Source organism: Carassius auratus, linkage group LG28B (genome assembly GCF_003368295.1).
Source record: "Carassius auratus strain Wakin linkage group LG28B, ASM336829v1, whole genome shotgun sequence".
Classification (NCBI taxonomy): domain Eukaryota; kingdom Metazoa; phylum Chordata; class Actinopteri; order Cypriniformes; family Cyprinidae; genus Carassius; species Carassius auratus.
This window is the reverse complement of record NC_039293.1, coordinates 5445083-5468043: the sequence shown is the minus strand read 5'-3', so window position 1 is coordinate 5468043 and position 22961 is coordinate 5445083. Positions and strand designations below refer to the sequence as shown.

At 35.9% G+C, this 22961-nt stretch overlaps 1 protein-coding gene across 2 annotated transcripts; it reads right to left on the bottom strand.

Moving 5' to 3' along the window:
- Nucleotides 1-3806: 3806 nt before the first annotated feature.
- On the bottom strand, nt 3807-14970 carry LOC113067842 (hepatic leukemia factor-like). Of its 2 annotated transcripts, none has more exons than XM_026240330.1 (4): nt 14668-14970; nt 12612-12959; nt 5568-5779; nt 3807-4715 (listed from the first exon to the last, which is right to left on the bottom strand). In XM_026240330.1, the coding sequence occupies exons 1-4, from the start codon at nt 14786-14788 to the stop codon at nt 4500-4502; spliced, it is 897 nt and encodes a 298-aa protein (XP_026096115.1). In that variant the 5' UTR covers nt 14789-14970; the 3' UTR covers nt 3807-4499. The 2 variants fall into 2 exon arrangements, with proteins under 2 accessions (XP_026096115.1, XP_026096116.1); XM_026240331.1 differs by having other exon boundaries at nt 14674-14970.
- Between the last annotated feature and the right edge of the window lie 7991 nt (nt 14971-22961).

Below are 22961 nucleotides of genomic sequence, written 5' to 3'. Positions count from 1 at the left end.
AACGCTTCTGATGTCCTCATCACACATCATTCTAGTGTTTCGGTGCTGGTGTTACTATAAAAACTACATGTGTCCAATAATGAACAAGTTTCTAAAGTTAATAAACACGAGCTGTAACTCTCATGCATGTGTGTCTGTGATCATTTCATCTGGAATATGAAGAATTAGCACTTCTATTAATTCATTAATCTCAATGTTCTCATGCTATTGTTAACATTATATTATCTTAATGCAGTGTGTTAATGTTGTGAAATGAGAGTGAAAATGATTATTTTGAATAGAAATTGTTAAGAAATTTACTTTTTAGAGGCAAATGAATTAGCAAAGTAATCTAAATACAAAAAAAGTATATGTATATATTTTTAGAAGTATTTTTTATATAGTAAAACATATTACATTTTATTGTTATACTGTATTTTGTTTCATGTTATTTTATTCTATTGTATTGCATTATTAATAATCCATGTATACTAATTATACATGTATAATACTAATTTATGTACTCTAATAATGTTTTGGAGTGATTTATCAGTGCATATTATTCCTATAAGAATTTTTATTATTATTATTATTTTAATCAAAATGTAACAACATACCCTGATTTCAATCATTTTCAAAAAGCATGGAACATATAGGCTAATGTCTAGAATTCAGACAAACCAAGTTATGAAAAAAGACAATCACAGACTTTGAGAGAAAAACTGAAGTCTTTATTGGACACTAAATGTACAGAGAAACAAGGAGTCAAAAGGTGGCAGCATTCTGCTTCATTCGCGTGACACACAAGCTCAAACATCTCCAGTCTCTCTCATAGACTGTCTGCAGGTGTTGCCTTCAATACGGCGGTTTTATTTCTATTCGAGACGAATAAGGGGTGCACCTGTCGAATAAGGGGTGGATTTTGGAGTCAGTCTGATTGGAGCAGCGCGCGAGCCCTTTCCACGCGGGTCCGATCCGGTCCAAGTAATATAAGCTTTAAAATGTGTCTGGAATCGTGTGTGGTAATTCAAGGCACTGGACTAAACAGGTTCAATTTGGTTATAGGTTCCTTTCAAGACTGAGGTAGTGAGTTTTACCAAAGTAAGTCAATTCACAGAATCTCACTGCTGTGTCCCAGAAAACAGGGAATAGACTAATGCCAAAAATGAATTTATAAGATGATGCATATGGCCTTTAAAGTAAGATGATTTGCTATGTGGGCTAATCAAACTGTCCTGGGGTGCGTTTCCCAAAAGCATAGTTGCTAACTTAGTTAGCAACTTTGTTTGTTGCAATACAATTTCCCATTGCCAACCAAGTTGCTAACAGGTTAGCAACTACTTTTGGGAAATGCACCCCAGCTCGAGATGTTTCTGGTCTGACGCTGCTTTCACGTGCTATCGGAAATGTCTAATTTCTGAAGTTGGGTAAAAACGAATTAATCGAGTTCAGCTGCTTTTATGTCGAAAGAAATTGATTATTATGATCTACTGCTTAAGAAAATCTTGTAAAAGCCTAAATGTATTCGATATTTTATAAATACCCAACATATGATGAATAAAATCTGGTTTGTTTACAATTCGCGCTAAATATCGAGATTATAAGATTGCTACTTTGTTCTTAAATTTCAGATAAATATGATGCTTTCGCTGTGTAAAATACATAATACACACCAATTTGTTATACGTCAATATAGAGGTAAGGAATGCGGCCATATTTACTTTTTTCAGCGTAAATTCGCGGGCGAAATCCAGTCATTCGTGATAGCGAAAACGTTTATTTACTAGTTGGTTAGGCTACATGATGTATGCTATGATTTCTGTGTGAGCAATGCTTTAGCCTGTATGTTACTTGACAATTGAAAATGGATATTTCGCGCGTGCGAGATCTCGTTAATGTTCACTTCTTTCCTCCGCCATGTTTAAAATGATTCAATCATAAATACAACCTGATACGCAGTCCAATTTGTTAATATTTACGGTAATTTTGATAGCACATGAAGGAACCATAAATGGTGGCCTAGGAGTCAAACCTATTTAACCTGAGATTACTTTCTTGTCTAACAAGGAGAGGAAACAGATTGGTGAAAGGCTGAAAACTGGGTTGGGTTGTCCTCACGCCCTCAGGGAGGTATTTCCGGGGGTCATTATTCACGAGAAGGGGTTTGGCTTAATCCTGGATTTATTTCAGTTTTGCACAGATAGAAACAGTCTACACAGGGCTTTATACACGCATCTCACATCTGCATTTATGCAACAAACAAACAGACACAAGGAATAAAATCAAGGGAAACATTTCTGCCCCATCAATCTTCGATAATACAAATCTGTGTACCTCTCAACTTTGGCCTGAACTGGGGCAGACGAGGACTTTAAAAAGGTAACCAGCGCATCAAACGCAACTTCTGACCTTTGATCAGAAGTCCTGGATTTAAACCCTGTAACTTCTAATAGAATAAACAGAATAAAAACTGATCTCAGAATCTCTTACGAAACCTTGCACTCAAACCCCTTCGACAGCAAGACTTTTCTAACATTCAACCAAGCGAAATCTCTCAGAGCCGCCGCACTTAACATTCAATATCAACACTCTGCTGACTCCATTATAGAGACTAAAAAAGCATAGCCTTTAGATTTCCATTCAAAGAACCAATAGCAATACTGTAAAATGCTCTGTAATGAAACACAGCATCAAGAGTGTGAGTTAAGACTGAGGAATTGCAGCTCCTCTCGATAGGAAAAAACTACTGATGTACAGAACACAGCTATAAATACAAGATATATATTTCATATTTATTAGGAGTTATGGTTCGAGGTCCGGCTGCTAGCGTTCCCTGAGACAGAATACTAAAGGCTATTTGAATATGAGGGTGCAGAAGGTTTTTAATGCCCAAAATAGAGGAAATGATGGCGGGTTTCGCATTAACTCCCAGTTATATTCTTTATAATATATCAAAACACTATGTCACTTAGCTCTGAATAATAGATATATATGTAAGCTATCATATATTTCTGGTTTTGTTGTGCCTTGAAAATATTCAGATGGTATTATATAGGAAAAATACTGTACAAAAAACCAACTTAGAATAGATTTCATATATATATATATATATCAACTCTGTTTTATCAATAAATCTGTGTGCTGTATCTTTTGGTCTGCAGTAAACAAACTGATTTCAACCACAGTATTTGAGACAACACCGTCCTGCTCAACGAACGCCTCAAAACCTCTTAAAACACATTCATTACAGTCATACACCCGACAGAAACGCGAAGCTACGAAACTAAAAGAAAGAAAATAAATCACTACAAATATCTGCTAGTGCAGACAAATATTCTAATGCATGCTCTGGGTAAAAAAAAAACAAATAAAAATTAAAAGACAGGATAGAATAATCATCCACCCTAAAAAAGAAGGGGAAAAAATAAAAGGAAATAAAAAGACCCATTTACAATTAGATTCAGGCCGCAGCTCTGAAACAAAAGTCATGCTGAAATATCCAATGAAACATTAAACAATCAGGAAAAATTACTATACAGCCATAACAATAAGAACAGCTACAACAATAGTAGTAATTAACAACTGAATATTTTTGAAAACATTTCTTCCATTCAAAAAAACAAAAACAACAAAAGTCCATAAATATATCAGGCAGATTATAGTGTAGGTAGAAACATTGCACCAGATCAGATTGTGAAACACGCATTAGTGCAGGGAGTTAGAGCGAGACAGACATATACGGATTCAGCATTTTTGGAGGGAAAGTTTCGAAGGGAAAGTTTCCGCACTACAGCGGAAATGATGGCGCTATGATACAGGCTAGCTTACATTTCATGTGTTTTGCCCTCTGAAGAGATTCAGGCTTATTGCTCCATGGACAATGTGGGAAAGACGCCAAAAACTACGCTGGTGTTGGTTTAAAAGAAATGGTCAAATAAAACAGACAAAACACACATAACAGGAAAAGAACAAAACAAACATCATGTTCTGATGCTAGCTAGTGTTTTACACACTTCACAGAACGAAAGGTGTCGGTGCGTTACAGCTATTCAACTAAAATACATTAATATACACAAAAAGAAGCTCGGGCAACAGGAAGTGGGTGGAGCCTCTGGGAAAAGGGGGTGGGGTCGAACGGTTCATTGACAGACAGGAGGGTGAGCGGCGAGGAAAATATTTATAAGTCTGTGTTACAGGTGTACAAAACACTCCAGAGAAAACCATTTCCAGACAAACGATCCATCGTTGGTGAAGGAATAAATGGACGTATGGAACAAATGAAAGGAAAGCGAGAAAAGTGAATGTGTGAAACTACACGAGGAAAAACACACGCATGAAATACACAATCAACTAAAGAATGCAAACTGGGTTTGTAAAGAGAAAAGTGAAAAGAGAAACGTGAAAAAAAAGGAGAGGAGAATATGTCGCCTCTTAAAGAGGTACGCAGAAGTCCCTTGGGGTTGGTGGTGGGCGGGGGGCGTTTGTGGAGGTGGGCGGGGTTTGTGTGGGGTGGGAGGGGCTCACAGAGGGCCGTGTCGCGCCTCGTATTTGGCCAGAATGTTCTTACAGCGGCCGAGTTCCTTTCGCAGGTCGGCCACTTCCTGTCTGAGCGCCGTGTTTTCTTTCTCCAGGAATCCCGCGCGGATGGCGATCTGGTTCTCTTTCAGCCGACGAGCGTCCCGGGAACGCTTGGCTGCGAAGTTGTTCTTTCTGCGCCGTGCCCAGTATCTGTCGTCCTGTGTGGAGATGGAGAGAGAGAGAGAAATAAATGAAAAACCAGTTATTCATTTTGTTATTAATATTAATTTTTAGTGTTCATTTTGACAGCAAATTTCGATTTAGTTTTAGTCATCTGAATTGTTATAGTTTCAGTCTAGTTTTAGTCGACTAAATATCATACAATTTTAGTTGACTTAATTTGAAGTAGATTTAGACGACTAAAATCTAAAGGGTTTATTTAAATTGTAATGCATTATTTATTTATTTTTTTCTGGTTTGTTTATTTTAGTACATTCTTTTAAGCTAAAGCTTCTAAACTAAATGAAATAAAATAAGTATTTTTTTTATTGACGTATTTTTGATATTTATTTGCTATGTTGTAGATTTGTTTTGTAATTTCAGTTAACATTTATTTTATTCCAATTCATGAAGAATATTTTTATGATTATATTTTTAATTTTTTACGTACAGCGTCACATTTTCTCACGGTTAGATCAGGACGCTACAATGTACTTAAGACATTAGTCCTGACTGAGTCTGACTGTACAGTATATCTTCCCAAATCGTCCGTCCTTAACATTTCCATCTCGTTTTTATTCGTTAACAGAAATTAGATTATATTTTAGTTTTAGTTTTTGTCATTAAAAACAGTTTTTTTTTATTATTGTCTCGTTTTCATCGATGAGAAAAAGTTGTTGACGGAAATTGACACAAATAATCCATCAACAAAATGAACACTGCCGTTTGAAAATTCCGCTGGTGACAAAATATTCTATTCCGTAAAAATTATCTATTCCGAGTCACATGACTCGTGACGAACTCTCTGATTGGCTGCTCTCTGTGCGTCATGCTTCGCTGTTTATGTTTACCTTCAGGTCTTCTGGAATGAAGACCTTGCGCGCCTTCTTGATCATGGGCTGCGGCTTCAGCTCCTCTGCTGAGAATTTGCGCTTGCGTGGGTCGAAGATTTCTTGTCCCGGGACGCTGGAGAGGGCGAGGTCGGCGGGGTCGGGCTCGTACCTGACCGGAACCTGGATGGAGTCTGGATCTATGGGACTGGGTGTGTCACGCGAAGGGAGAGCTGAGGGAGAAAGACAGAGACAGAGAAGAGAGAAAACCATTCAGGGTTTGTTTAAACATGTCTATTAAAATTATAGAAAGGAAACTTGCTCAGCAAGAAAAAAAAGTAGCATAATCAAAACATTAACATTAATATAAAATGCTTATTATACTAGATAAATGTATTTTAGAAAGTAAATCTTGTTCAATTTTGGTTATGTGCAACACCAAAGGACAAATGAACCCCCCTTATAGACACACATATTTACAAATATTTTAAATGTTTTGATTAAAATTATCATAATATCTGAATAAGTAATACCGATGAATAAAAAACTATATAAACTATATATATATATATATATATATATATATATATATATTTTTTTTTTTTTTAAATCAGTTATATATATATAAGTTTTATAGTTGTTTATTATAATTTCGCTACTAAGTAACAACAATAATAATAATATTTATATGTTTATAATATCATTGTTATTACTATAACAATACAATTTATTATATATTATGAAAATAAATTATTATTTATATTTTATTCATATTTTATAAATGTTTTATAGTATAATTTATATCACCAATAAATCATATAAAAATAAATGTTATATATACAGTTTTATTATTTATATAATTGTATTTTTTATATATTATTTATATGTATTGTATATTGTTTTTATTATTAGTTGATGTCTTATTATATCATTTGAACTACAAGATGGTAATATGATTTATAATGATTTTATAAATACAGTACATTTACTTATACATAATATTACACACAATAACACAAGTTTAACTGCACGTGAAGCAGACAATCTGAATCACACAACCAGATTATACAATAAGACTCAAAAGCTGCTTGTCCTTCATGAGCTGCAGCAGCGTGAAAATGAGAAGCTGTACAGAAACACACAGCAGGGGTCAGAGGTCACAGCTGTAAGAAATGGGAGGTTTTTTTCAGGACCCAGATTGCTGTTTAAGCTTGACAAAGGTCTTTCTCTATCTGTGTGTGTGTGTGTGTGTGTGTGCCAGATCACAAACAAGTAGACAGTAACTCATGAACTACTCTATCGAAACTGACCCGATCAAGACGAAAGTGCGATGTAATGATAATATCTTTACTGCCTTTAAATGATAATATTATGCAAGTTCATGCTTATGAGACAAAATCCTATAATAATATTAATAATAATAATAACAACAACAAAAGTAACAGCCTAATTAATAATAATATTTATATGTTATTATAGAGTATAATAATGATTGACTGTTTATGGTCTACAAGTAGGATAAGAAATATTCAAGACAATACATGATATATAAGAATAAATTCATGATAAATATTACTATAAATCAGTAATAATAATAATACGTATTTAAAATAGTATAATAAAGTAATATAACCTCTAATTATAATAAAACATATAATAACATATTTATTATGCATTAAATATAATACTATTCTAGCGGAGCGCTGACGCAGTGAAAGCATGTGAGAGTGTTTAGGAGTGGGACCGTGACCGTCCCATGAACCCCGGCCTTTTCACTTCCTCAAACACACACACACACACACACACACACAGAAGGAAGGAAGGAAGGGAGGTGTCTGTGTCTTTGGGGAAGTGGACGGCTGCAGGAACAAACCCCCCTAACAAGCTCTATTTTAACCTGTGATGAGAGCAGTGCCTTAAAACCAGCAGCTGTTAATGTCTTAGACTCAGAACGTCACCGCATTTGACAAACAGATACTGTTTACTGTACAGAAACACCTCAAAACACACCAAAAAGAGACGTGTAAATATATGTGTAGTACATGCACATTTAATGAAATTAAGGGGAAAAGTAGAAGACCAACGTAGATAATAACAATAAAATAATTGTTATTGATAATATTATAACTAATAATAATAAAATTAGAAACAGCACACAATGTCTCTATCCAAATAAAAGACAAATATAATGCAATAAAATATGAAAACAAAGTGACTTGTGACAAAGTGTCCAATAAATAATTATATTATATATATAGAGAGAGAGAGAGAGAGAGAGATTTGTGAGTTTCTTTCACTTTTAGTAGTTTATTCTAGCAGTTTATGTCTATATATATTATTATTATTATTTTAGCTTTAATTTTAGTTATTTTAGCAGATTAAGTTAAACAGAAATAAAATGAGATGTTGCCTTGCTAACTTGCTGATGCAAGTTTTTTTCTTATCCAGTTAATGTATATTTTATTTAAAGCAACAGAAATGCGTTTTAATACATTTTAGTAAAATTAAAATTAAAATAAAATTTTTACTTTAATTTAAGAAATGTTGTAATTTTGATGGGTCTCTCTCTCTAGTTTTTATCAATTTATCACAAATAATAAAAAATATTAACAGTTACATTAATTTTAACTTCAGTTTAATTTGTTATTTCAGTGCATCAAGTTAATTAAAATGAGGAATGTTTGCAACTTGGCAACAACCAGAAATAGATCAAAAGTTGATTTATTTTAGTTCATCTATAATAACCCTGCAGTCCAAATATGTTTTTGAGTTCAGTGAGTGTTTTCACTTTTTCTAAATTGATATCAAACTCACTAAACATTCTCTGTATTCAGTTTGGTTTAAATGTGTCCTGGAGAGTTTTAGGGAGCAGCAGACTGCAGATAAGAGCCTCTAATAGGATTCAGTGCGAGGAGCAGCTTCCCATTGGCTGTGTGCTTCTGGACTGTTCCACGGTGCAGGACTTCATCCGATCAGGAATTCTGATCTTTCCTGAAAACACTAAATCCCTCTGAAGCCGCCAGCAGCGAGGAAGAGCTTCGGGAAGCCTGCTTTGTTTAGAACCTTTTTTATTTTTAGTTTTTTATGCAGTTGTTTTTCAAAGATACATTACTAATTTTAAATGAAAAAAAAAAAAAAAAAAAAAAAAAACTTTGATTTTGAATGTTGCAGTTACAACACTGACCAGCAGGGGCTGAACTACGCTACAATTTTAGAGTGTATTTCTTTATCTTTTATATTATTATTTTGATTAGATTGTACATTTTTTTCAGCAAAGATGCATTAAATTATATTATATTTATTAACAATAAATACATTTGTATTGTTACAAAAGTTTCTTAAATACTGCAGTGCATTTTTTAACTTTCTATTCATCAAAAAAATCCTGCAAGATAAAGTGGCTCACAGTTTTCATAAAATTATGAAATTATGAATTTTCAACATTGATAATAATCAGAAATGTTTCAGTACATTACAATGATTTCTGAAGGATCACGTGACACTGAAAACTTGCGTAATGATGCTGAAAATACTTTGATGGCATGAATAAATTAAGTTTTACAATATATTGATATAGAAAACAAATCTTTTTAGTAGTGATAATATCTCACAATTTTACAAGTTTTACTGTATTTTTAATCATATAAATGTAGCCTTGGTGAGCAGAAGAGATTTTGGAGGTGTCAGGACATTTTTTTTTTTTTTTTTTTTATTGTTTTTAACTTTTATTTTCTTTTATTTTTTAATTGATTTAGTTGATGATTTAAGATGATTTAATTAACATATAATTACATTTTCATTTTATGAACCATGGTTGAAGAACTATTAAATCGCATACCAAATCATAATATATCAAATATATAATATTAAATACATAGAGTATTACATAAAATAATATAAATTAAAATGTTTACATTTAATATTAAAAAATACGAAATATTCTTAAGTTCTCTGAAAATAAATTAGAGAGAAAAGTTAAAAAACTTTATTTATGTTGATTATTTAATTAATTATTTTATAAACCATAGTGGAATAATAGTTCATGTATTAATATTTCTTAAATAATTTATTAAATTATTAATATGTGAATATATTTTAATAAATATCAAATACATATATTATTAAATAATATATTTTAATACAAATATTATTGTATTAAAATAATCTGAATATAAAGTATATTCAATATTACATTAATATTATTAAATTAATACTAATATTGCACAAAATATTATTAAGTTTGGATGGCTCTTCATTTGTAAAATGTATACTACCTATTAAAGAATAATCAGACAAAATTAATTGTGCCATTTAAGTTCTGTGAATTGAAATACAATAAACTCTGAATTTCGCTCAAGCCTGCAAAACAACAGTAGGTGGCTGCAGCCTACATCCCAAAACACAAGCTCTGTAGTGAAAACACTTTTATCTCAGTTTCCCTCAGGAAAAGCGTGTGTTTTCGGCTCAAGCGCACGTGAATCGGCACGACGCAGGCAATGTGAGTCTCATTGAGAACATACTGTACTTCTGTTCGAGAAACACACACACACACGGGTGGGAGGGGCGGGGCGTGTCAGCGAGCGAGGGGCGGGGCCTAACCAGACCGCTGGAAAGGAATGGGAGGGGCGTGTCATTCGCTCTCTCTGTGGCACACGCGGGCGCATGTGTTGATCACATGGACGCGCACGCTGCTTTGAGAACGCGCTGGTTTCACGTGAGCCGAAATGTGCAGAACAGAGCCTGAACTGTCAATCTAGACAGAAAACACACACACACACATGTAAATGCGCATGCAAGACCGCGGTCAGACGCTTTAACAGCATCGCTTGTGTTCCTAACTAATATATTTCAAGCCTATAAACCGAGAATTATAGAGACATTATAGAGACTCTTCTGTCTCTGTAAGCAGGCAGAGGGTTACTGTACACACTCTACACTTTTATTCCCTTGAAGTGGCTATAAAGTCTGCAGGTTGTTGCAAATCCTGGCAGATATATATTCTCAACTGCTTTCAGATGCATCAGAGGATGAGTCTGCTGTCAAAACATGCCTGGTTCAATATTTCACCCAATCAGAATAAGGAGATAGAAATGTCATTGATATTTATACACATGATATAGAACCTTATAAAAAAAGGAAAAAAAAGTTGATATAAAAAAAAAAAGTTTGCAATGACATTTACAAATATGATTTAATTTATTCGTGTAATTAAATAGAACAATATTTTTTTCAGAATGAATTTATTCAGAATGCAATATATGTTATAGATTAAATAAATACATTTAAATACAAAAAAACATATATTTTTACATTTGAATACATTTTTACATTTAAATAAAACAACTAATATTTTTTATATTAAACATAAAAAAATATTTGTAATATTTTTAATAAAATAAGACAATATATATGTTTCTTTAATATATATATAATAAATTCTTATCAAGTTTTTTAAAAAGTTTTGATGGCCTTTGAGATGATTCATTTCACTTTATTTTTAATCAATAAAAGAAGATTTTATAAACCCTTACACTAAAATATATTAAACTGTCAACTTGTCTCTTAACATCAAAAATGTCAATAAAATGTTATAGAAATATATTCCTCATATGTGAATAAATTAATCTCCTGAAACTTGTCGAAACGATGTTTCACTATTATATTATAATATATTATTACAAATTATATAATGTAAATTAGTGATAATTAATTATATCAATTTGTAAATAAAAGAAACAGACTTCTTAGGATTTTTCTGAAAAGTACATAAATAAATAATAATAAATTATTGTGATTGCATATTATTTATATTCCTTGGTAGAATTTACTGTGCATTTAATTGATGTTAATTTATGTTTGCTTGCATATTTATTTATTAATTAAAACTGTTTAAAAGGTTTCATTGTAATTCAGTAATGGGAATTCAGGGTGAAATTGTGCTTTATTATTATTGTTGCAATACAAAAAATGGTAATGTCATGAAAATATGCTTGATTTTCTTCATGCATAATAGTATTATTTTTACTCGTTTTGATTTTGGAGATTAAATGGACCGTGTTTTGTAGGATTTACACAAATGATCTCCATTTATGTTTGCTGGAGTGTGTTGGGTGTGTTTGTTTGTCATTGCTCATCCATGCGTGTTTAAATATAACATCCATAAACTATCTGCTGTAGTTTGGTGTGTAACAGGATGAATGTCACATTCATTCCTCTCACATTAGCCATAAAACATACATGATTTAATGCACTAACTGCATTTACACAAATTAAAGGCGTAACGCATGTTGTCGGAAATTTGTCACGACAGGTTTAATGGCTTTCAAAGCGTGTGAAGTATGTGTGAAAGTCAGTGGTTCATGAAGCCATGTCTGATCAGTGTGACGGGTGACTCTGACGGCTCCTCCTGAGCTGTCAGTCACGTCTGGGCAGAACTAAACGCTGTGATGCATACGAACGCACTAGTGCAGCAAACACCATCACTATTTATTTGTTTCACATGACCTGTACCATGTGCAAACCATCTATGGCTTTTCTTACAAAATCTGCAACGTCAAATGAATTCAGATGCACATTATTCCTGTTTTCCTCTAGAGAAAAACAGGCTTCGATTGATCTGAAAGGTGGCAGAGATAAAGCTTCCAACACAGCTGCGAGTGAACATGATCCGCAAACACCTGACCACATGGACTTCAGCCAAACACACAGTAGTCGCCGCTGAGCGAAGTCCAAGGAATCTGACGGACGCTTGAAAACTCCACGACAGACGCTTCAGGTTCGGATTATTACACTGTTGAATCTATAAAGCTCTACAGAGGTCAGACAACACTGATGATTAACCAAAGCGACATGCAGAAGATGATAAACAAGTAATGGTTCTTTATTTGCACCGATGATTCCATGAAGAACCTGTTCATTCCACCGAGGGTTCTGAAGATTCTAAATATGTTCTAAATACAGTTCTCGGAACTGTTCACTCAAAGGTTCTTTTTGGAACCCAGAATGGATCTTCTATGGAAAAGCTGCTATGTTTAAGAGCGTAGGTGAACAGAAACAGATGGGTACCTGCTCTGCTGGGACTCTGGAGGCAGTTCTGGCCCACGATGCCGGAGTGAACGGACGTGGCTGTCCGGTTACTGAGATCCACCACCGAAGGCGTGGGTGGGGCGGAGGGCGGCTGCTGCTGCTGCAGGGGCTGCTGGGAAGGCTGGCTCTGCTCGCTCCCAGGGTTGGCGGGAATATTGTTCTCCAACAGAAACTCCTCTAAATCCATATACTCCAGCTGGAAGTTGTCGCCATCATATGACAGGGTCTTGTCCCACAGCGTCGGGCCCAAGAAGGCAGACTGAGGAGTGTTGATGGCATTTCCATCCTCTTCCAACTTCTTCTCCTTCTCTTTCTCTTTCCCAAACCCTGGAGGAACAAGATGGAGGCGTTAGAGTCACTGTCCGGCTAAAACATTATCACTTTGTAATCGTTCATGTATATCTGTGTTGTGATGCATGCCAATTTTAATGAAAACATTGCAGTATTCAAGTCATTTTTCACTGTCATTTCACTGGAAATGTGCTTAATTGACATATAAAAAATATCCCTTTTTTTTTTAATGCAAAATATTATTTATTACACCTTTGTGTTGTCCCAAATCTGCATATATATATATAATTGTAATAAAGTAATACGACTTTGGGGTTAAAATAATTACTGCATGCTTGATTTTCAAAATTTTGCTATGCAAACATAATCCTGATAATATACTTTATCTTCTTAATACAAAATGGTGTTATATATTACACATCTGTGTTGTTCCAAGACTTAATGTATGATGATTTGATTAAATAAATTACTTTATTAAAGTAATTTTACACTGTAATGCGAATAATGCGAATTTGGGTGTAAAAACAGGCTTGTTTTCCTTAATTTAATTAATGGAAATTATTATTTTGTATTATTTATTACTTATGTTTTCGCAAACCAACAGTTCATTTAGAAAGATTTTAATAACAAAAAAAGTTTTGCAGTAATGAAAATTTAGGATGAAAATGTAAATTTCACAATGCAAAAACGCTTTATGAAAATATGCTTCCTCATGCAAAATATTTTATTTATTTTCCCCCAAAAGGCTTTGACTTTCATTTTCACTAAATAAGGAAATTTGAGCTTTACTCAGGCACTAATTTTTCATTTAACAAAAGTTGCAGCTCAAGTTCCTTAAAAAAGAGCACCACAGAAGTATCAGCATTCGATTCAGTTGAAATCATTTTACGCAGCTTTTACAACACGCACTGTTCCAACGCATCTTAAAAGAGCCCCATAACACATTATTGCACTCTGTTCAAGGTCTTCTGAACTCATATGAAAGCACAGACTTTTATGCTTTTTGTGATTTTGTGCTCAGTCCGGGAAAAATATGGCTATTTCTCAGCACTTCTCCAGAGAAGAAAGAAAATACAGTTTTACAAAGAATGACATGAGAGTGAAGAAACCGGGTGATCCAAAAACGCAACCAAATAAACATTTATTTTGCAAACTGGAGAAAACAAAAGACAGCATGCATGTGTTATATCTTGACAATGCACGACCTTCATATGGGTATCCAAAGATAAAACAGCCTTTTATTTATACTATAAACGTGTGATGAGGATTGAGGACAATCAGAGTCTCTCAGTAGCGCCCTCTATAGGGAACTATAAGTACAAATCATCTCCATTGCGTGCGAACTTCATTATCCAAATAAAGTCAGTGTCAGTTGAGCAGACTCAGCTTATTCATTCTCTATGTGAGTAAATGCTTAATAAACAGTAAAATACGCGTATTTTAAGCAGGTAACATCATGCATTCCGGCTGAATTCACTGCGCAAAGGATCTGCGTTTGCGCGTAAAATGAATACATTGCACTGTACTGCAATGCAAGTATCAACATAAATATGATAATACATATAAATTAACATCTAAAATCACACCAGAATTCAAATCAGTTATACATGACAGCATGCATGCATGAGCAGGTACTGATGCGCTTTACGCGCAGATTGTAATGAAAGCAAAGCGCGCACCGCGCCTGACACCCAACAGCTGATGCAGAAGACCATTTAAACTTTCCAAAGCAACATCCACATACCTTTACCTTCATCGTGGTGGAAGGGCAGCTTCATGGGGTTCTCCAGCAGGGATTTCAGGACGCCGTGGGTCGGAGGTAGGAAAGTTGGGTTTATAGAAAGAGGTCGAGACATCTTCTCCATCGCGTAAAGGAGATATCAGTCTTCCTGTAGAAACGGAATTAAAAAGCCAATTTATAAAGATGAGAGCTCTGCAGTGGGGTGTCGGAATACAGTCCTCAGCCCGTGCGCACTGGAGAGCGGCGGCTGCTCTGTTCTCGCGCGTCCGTGACCTCGGCTGGCTTCAGCGCAAAAGCGCAACTGATTCGCAATTCCATGTGCGAAGACTGACGTCCGTGACGTCAATGGACAGGCCAAGCTGTTGAATTGAGCCCCGACCAATGAGAGTGCGGGGGCGTGTTCTTCCATCATGGCTCGATATATTGTTGCACGTTCTCGATTGCATTCTTTTTGCGTTTCAAGATTATTACATTGTAACCACTGGAAATGTATTAACCCTGTGCTGTTTTAAAATCAGTAAAAGAATGTGAGAGGAAACAAATATTATAACAAAACATTGTTATTTTAGAATTATTTTTATACTACTATAGATTATGATTATGTATAGTAATATTTTAATTCACTTTCATTTATATATTTTCTGTTTTAATGTTTAGCAATTTTGTTTTGGACTTTTTTAACATTATTATTATTATTAAATATTACTAATTAATTATTTATATATTTAATTTGTTTTAGTTCATTTTAGCTTTTATTTATTTCCATTTAGTAATTTTAGTGATTTGATTGAAACTCAGTTTATCATGGCCATTTCTTTTATATTAATGTTACATTGAGTAATATTAATAATCAATATAACATTTATGTAATGATATTGATCTAGTTTTATGCAGTCAACAACCATGCTTTTAGTTTTGGTTAGCAATAACAAAAGTCTTCCAAACCTAGCGATCTGGATCTCTCTACAGAAGCAGAAGCTGCCTGTTGCCTTACAATGCTGCTTATAGGCAGCTCACTGTGGTTTTGAAGGACAGCTATAGAATGCTTTGTTGAACAACATTTAGAAAGCATATGGGATCACACTCTGAAACACAAAATGAACAAAGTTGACCTGAATGCATTGTTTTATATTAAGCCCTCCTGCATTCGACCGTCTCTAAACACAAAATCCTCTTCTTGGAATGGCCAGTGCTCCCTGACTACACAGTAACAGGCAGTGTTAGTAACCAGCAGTCACCAGAAAGAGAACACGCATGCATGTGATTGGTGCAGAGTTGCGTGCGCGGAACGGAACATCCAATCACAGCGAAGCCGGTGCGCAATGCGCTGACTTTAGGAACATCTGGGCAGCGTTCAGCCCTCGGCTGGAACTGACCTAATTTTGTCCAATAGCAGCATCCAGTCGGTAATTCCGGTGAGATCAGTACGGGCCACGGCACATTGAATGTCATGTGTTGTGTTCGCGGTCCCCGGTACAGTGAGTCAGTGAAAGCAGCTCCAGCTCTGACTTCACGTCTGCACATTTACACTGATGAGCACAACACCAGAGCTCTTGTGGAAATCAGCTTTCGTCGCCTATTGAGTCCCTAGATATAACAGTGGGATTATACAGTCGAAGGTGAGCGCTTTGAAATGAGGTAGTTATCTACTCTCATGCAAGTCCCCAAAATGTACCAGCGGCGACTTCGTGAGCGCGCAGGGGCTGTGCGCGTGCACCGGCAGGTGCGTGAGACGGAGCGTGCGACAGAGTGCGCATGTGTCATGCTTAGTAACCGCGGTTGCCACAGCAAAGGACTGTTGTGACGACGCGAGCACAAAAGTAGGACACACACACACACACAGAGAAAGAATGAGCAGTGACAGCAATGAACAGACGCCATGACAACTGCATCATCATCATCATCATCATCTTACAGCAGCTGTGAAATCTCACTGTATGCACTGAACACTGACACTGCAGATACAACAGGAGGATAAACCTATCTATCTATCTATCTCTCTATCTATCTATCTATCTATCTATCTATCTATCTATCTATCTATCTATCTATCTATCTATCTATCTATCTATCTATCTATCTATCTATCTATCCATCCATCCATCCATCCAAATCGGATTGTCCAATGTGAGGTCTTGATAGATTCTATTCTATTCTATTCTATCATCAAATTGATTGGATCGCTCTCACAGATTTAATGATGATGCTCGTGGGGTAACAGTGGCACAGATGGTGGATCTCATCTGTTCCCTGTCCTGAGAGATAAATTAGGATGCAGAGGAAACTCACTCGCTGCTGAGACTGCAGTTTCAGAGACGTGTCACCTGCATTCTCTCCTGTCTCAGAGAGTATAGCCGACGAAACGACAGATTTCACAATTAAAGAGATGCACCAGTCTGATAGGAGTCCAATGAAATACAGTGGCGTCTAAATATAGCGAGATGCACTGACGGGCGTCTGTGCCAAATGAAAGGAAGCTTGTTAGGATGCTGTGTTGTGTTGTGTTGGGTCCACTCACTCCACCCACAGGTGCACGACCCTCCGGCTGGAGCGAAAGACCCACGGTCACAGCTCCTGTCCTCTCCGCTTTCCTTTCACCCTTCACATCCTGCAGCAGCTACTGTATTCATCCTGTGTGAATCACAGAGGGGGGAGAATGGTAAAAATAGACACATTTCTAGTAGGAGTTATGTGAATTCATTCAAGCTGTGGGCCCTTTGCAGCACATACCACAGATAATAAAAGGATTATTGGCCAAATACATGAATGTTACAAAAAATATCTGCAGCAATGTATGCCTGTGTCTTTCTTAGTTGATAAAATGTCATAAATTATACACAAAACGTTTTTGATTTTTAGACAGAAATTAATATATATATTTTTTTAGCATGGATGCATTCACATGATCAGGATTTCAAATTACATTTTACAATATATTCACATAGAGAACAGTTATTTTAAATTGTAATAATATTTCACAGTTTTACTGCACTTTTTGATCAAATAAATGCAGCCTAAGTGAACATAATATACTTTTTTCAAAAACAAACTTTCAGGAAAGTGGTTCATTTATTTCTAATTAACTATATACTTTCAACAAAACTAAACTGACATATAACCATCCTAAATATTTAACAGATCAAGACATTTGGATCTTTATTGCATCTTTAAAGTGCTAGAAAACAGGTATAACACAAGATACTTGCTTGTGTAAACTCGATGATCATGTTTCACTCCAGACAATAGAAACATGAGATCACATTATTATCAGTTGAGGAAGAGAAATGGAGATTTTACAGGTACTTCACACTGTCAGATACAGTTTCTTTCCCGTAAAGTCTTTTGTGTGTGTTTTCATCGTCACCTTTTTTAATGCATGAAGAGATGCTTTGCCTTTTTCTATTGCATTGTTTATAAAGTACTGCATTTTTAATATCATCGCCTTTCATGTTCAAAATGAATGTACTATATAATAGATGTTTAATTATACAGAAAACCAAACAGTGATGTCTTTCTTGGGGGGGGGGGGGGGGTTCAGATTTCCAGAGAGATGCTTTTAGAAACACCTCCTTGTTTGTGTTTCTTTTAGCTGTTTCCTAGTTAAAGCATTTCCTTTATTGAAGCTCTGTGTTTCCTTCAATGAAAGCGGCTTCTTTCTTTGTATTTCTGGTCAGAACCTCCCCTTCGGTTTACAGGTAATGTCACTCCTACGTGATCAATGAATATAAGCAGCCAATGAGTTTCTACTTCCGACTCGCGAAGACATGTCAAGCATTCAGAAAGAAAATACGAAATGCAGAAACAACGGTGTGTTCTGTCTCCGCTGTGAAAATTCATGCATATAGGGATATTCAGCAATTTTAAGCTCGGTAGTTTGTGCTCACGACATTTACTGATGCATTTTTCAGATTAATTACTCTCTGTGGTTAGTACTATCACACAAATGAGAGAAAATGATGACACATTATCTGACTAACAGTATAGTTAACCGTTGGAATGGCAGGTAACTGTAGTTCGTTTTCATTGGCTGCCCCAGTTTTCTAGGGAAATTTGAAGGAATTTACAGGACTAGTTCATCCAAAAATGAAAATGTACTCACCCTCAGGCCATCCAAGATGGAGTTGAGTTTGTTTCTTCATCAGATTTGGAGAAATGGAGCATCGCTTGCTCACCAAAGCATCCTCTGCAGTGAATGGGTGCCGTCAGAATCCATTGGAATCCAAATCTGATGAAGAAATAAGCTCATCTCCATCTTGGATGTCCTGAGGGTGATTTGATGTTACTTGAGTGCGTGTCTGTGTGTATTGTAAGCGACCGAGACTCGACTGTAAACAAATGAACTCTTTGTGTTTGTGTGCATCATGTGATTTTTTTTTAGACTGGCTATTTCTGCCCGATACTTTATCAGCGTGAAGCATGGGTTTGACAAATACAGTAACTCAACTTTGGCAAAAACGTTCTCAGATGGGCTAATTGCATGTGTGTGTTCATACGCAGATGTTGGTTCTGATTGTGTTTCTTATGTGGAGTTGATAGCTTCACGTCTCTCAGGGGACGACAGTGGCAGGGCGGTCACTTCCTGCGAGATGAACGGAGGAACAACAACAACAACAGGCACATTCTCTGTCTCACACACACACACACACAGTCTTCTGTGAAGCGTTACAGTCTCGTAGACGTCAGTGAGCACTGTTACAGGTGTAACTCTTCCTCTCAGTCGTCTGGAGTCTCTGTGGCAGGCTGTGGAAAGACATGCAGTCAGAGCCAGAGCTGCTGTTATGTAACATAATCCAGCACTCGCTCCGCTGCGTTCCAGCAGACTCACGCTGAGATAACACGCACGAACCTCCACTGATGCTCATCATCAACCTCGTGACTGTCTGTGCACATACAAGAGGAAAATCATACATGACATCTCTTTAATATCTCAGCCGTGTCTCCTGGACAGATCCTCATATTTCTACTGAGAGCTGAGAGGGAGCTTGCAGAGTGAGGGAGCAACTTTTGAACAATATAGGGTTCCTCTAGAACTATAATGATTTTATATATTTTTTTAATAATAATAATAATAATAATTTTACATTAAAATGTATTACACACACAGTGTGGAAGCTCGAGGCCAGATTGGGAAAGTGGGTTATTTTAGGATTTATTTGGCCTGTTCAGCAGTGGGAACTGAGATCAGAGAGCGGAGAAGACGCAGATAATCCTGATTACAGAGAACATCTGACTGCTACACACACTCACACACACACACACTCAGAATCTCTCCCTTATTTTGACAAATACCCGATATTTATCATGCTTTATTGATATTTTCTCTTTACTGTCAGGGTCGGGGTATATTTTAACTGTATAATCATGTGAAGGACATTTTACCATGGTAAAAATAGATGTACTAAGTGGATTAACAGTCACCCGCTCTTTACTTGTGTTCACGTCACTAAACTTAGGCCGCTAAAACTGAATTAGCATACTGCTAGTTTTGAAAAATAGCACTGTTTTAGCTGGATAAACACACACACACACACACACACACATCAGTTCTTCAGTGCCATCATTGATTTAGTCTGTCTGCCGACTGTAGCTAGAAGAAGTACAAGTACGTGCAATTTCATTTGTTTTCCATTCATTTAAGATGGATCATCTCTCATCTGAGGATAGCGCGTCCAAAACACACAGTGCTGCCAGTTTACAGTGAAAATGGCTGTGAAACTGTGAAACTGTACATTACATTCTTTTATTAAAATATATTATAATATATAAGATGGTTTCTCTTTTAATGCTTGAATCAAGCAGTGATACAGATACTAGCTCTATATAGAGAGTGTTTTGTAAAAAGAAAATAATAATAATAATAATAAAAAAGCAAAAACTGGTAAAAGACAAATCTAAATTTATTAAACCTAAAACCTAAAATATTTATTTCATTCACATATATCAGAGTTAGACAATTTTGAAAGCATGCTTATTGTGTGTATATAAATAACATTATTTTCTTGCAATGTATTTGTATTACAGTTTTTGCCCGTTGCTTGAACACATTTTGCAAAACTTCGCTCATTGTGCCAAAACTCTACACACAAGTAAACATGACACAACACTGGGGAATATACCATTCACATCTGTGTCAAATTGAAACTCTAATATCAAAACCTAACATTCCTTTGTCAAAGTGTAACATCTGATGACAAAATGACACATACTTGCATCATATGCACACACTTTCAGATCAGGGGGAACACACTGGTCTACTTTATATAAAACACTGCAGTCTTTTAAATTTCACTGTTTATTCAGAAGGCATATTTTCAGGAGGTACATTTTCACACAACCAAAAAAGCAAATAGGTTCAATATTGTACATTGTAGCACTGTACATTGCAGTAACATGAATTCAGATAAAGCAAAAAATAAATAAATAAATAAATAAATATATATAAACACTATACTGTAAACACAGAAAATCATGGCAAAATGTGTATTCGTGGGCTCATGGATCCAAGCAATGTCTTCTCTCGCTAGGCACCGGGGAAAATATCCCCTTGCATGTCGAAACCATCCATGGATTGCTGTCACCTGTCTGTAGTCACAGGTCTGTTCCATTGCCTGCAGAAGAGACATGCGGCGTGTGGGTGGACTCTCTGCCCAGCTTCCCTCACAGTCAGGCCATGGTTGATGACATGGTCCACCAAAGTTGCTCTTATATCATCAGAAATAGGGGTCCGTGCATGGCCTCTTTGACCTCCTCTTCCTCCTCCTCCTCCTCCTCCTCCTCCACTTCCTGCTCTTCCTCTTCCTGCACCTCCTCTTCTTCTTGCTCTTCCTCTTCCTCTTGCTCTCCCTCCATCCATGCTTGCAAAGTTCTTGAAATGGCTAAACTGAGGGCTTTTTGTAGCTGGCTGATTGGTGTTCAGTTTTGCAAGTAAGTGTCTTCAGTTGTGTATTTGAGTGGTAGCAATTGCCCGATGTGTTTTGTATATTTGATACATGTGTTTTCCAAATGGCACTCTGAGATTTCACTTTTGAACAAAGTGTCTTATGTATGAAATAGAGTGCAGTGCAGTATGCAGGACCAAGTGTTTGCATAAAGGAGTAAGTGTGTTGCAGAATTGCAACTAGAGTGCAAAGCAGCACTTTTGTTTAAGGTATGGGTACATGTGTTTGAGGCATGGTAACAAAAGCTTCAAGTTGTGTTACTTTAGTCTAAGCATGGGTCTATAGTGTTCAAGCAACGGGCAAAAACTTTAAATATGATTTGGTACTTTATTTCTCTTTTTTTAACTTTTAATTGCATAAAGATGGATAAAAATTTGTTTAAAACTTCTTGCAATTACCTTTTTTATTCTGAGGCAGTAATGGGCTTCTATAGCATTCGAAGCATAAATTATGCTGCAATTACTAAATTGCACAGTTTTGTTATAATAATAATAATAATTTTTTTTAATGCAATTCAAAATTGGGTAAGGGTTAATGGACTAGTTTACCTATAAATAAACTTGCTCTCACATTTTCCTCACTCTCATGTCGTTCTGTGTGGCTTTCTATCTTCAGACGTTTAAACAGTTGATGATGCTGTAACTTTTCAGGACCTGAAAAATAAAACCACATTTAAGTATAATAACAGTCTATATCCAAGTCTTCTGAAGTCACATGATGCTTCGTGTGATAAACAGAGTAAAAGAGTATTCATTATTTCATGAAAATCTTCCTCACGGCCATTCTCATTCACACTTCCACATATTCAAAGGCTGTATTCAGCATTATACGGCCAAAACACTAAATATATGTGTGCATGACACAGATTGTAGAGCTCATTTTCGGGTGACTCATTACTTTAATTTTGGACTCTGTAGGGAGCTCACAAGATCTAAAGCTCTTCACATATGGTGACGTAGTGAGGCTCATGATCACTTTGGATTTCCTTTGGGCTGAACACTGTTTAGTCATAACAGTTCACAGTAAGTTTTCTTCTGTACAATGACTGATTTTCACTACAGGACAGTTCAGCTCTGAACTCGAGGGAATGAGCGGTTAACCAGCGATTCCCTCAGCTTTCTGGAAGCATCTGATGCCACTGTGCGGCTCAGGGGTCAAATCTTTTAAAAGCTCATGGTTTGTGCGTTCAACGGTGACGTGATTCTCTGTGCTGCACTGCTGCTGCAGCCCTCAGCGCCTCACTGTGTGAAAATCTACTGTGAATAATAATAATTACAATAATAATAATCAATTACTTATTTCACTGCATTCATACCCAAAAAACAAAATATACCTACCAACTAACTAAACGCACTACAT

Excerpts from the sequence above, each read along its gene's own strand:
- LOC113067842 (XM_026240330.1), bottom strand. The coding sequence starts at position 14,788 with ATGGAGAAGATGTCTCGACCTCTTTCTATAAACCCAACTTTCCTACCT. Across the intron at positions 12,960-14,667 it reads CCACCACGATGAAGGTAAAG|GGTTTGGGAAAGAGAAAGAG; the intron begins GTATGTGGATGT and ends TTGTTCCTCCAG. Across the intron at positions 4,716-5,567 it reads TCATTCCAGAAGACCTGAAG|GACGACAGATACTGGGCACG; the intron begins GTAAACATAAAC and ends ATCTCCACACAG.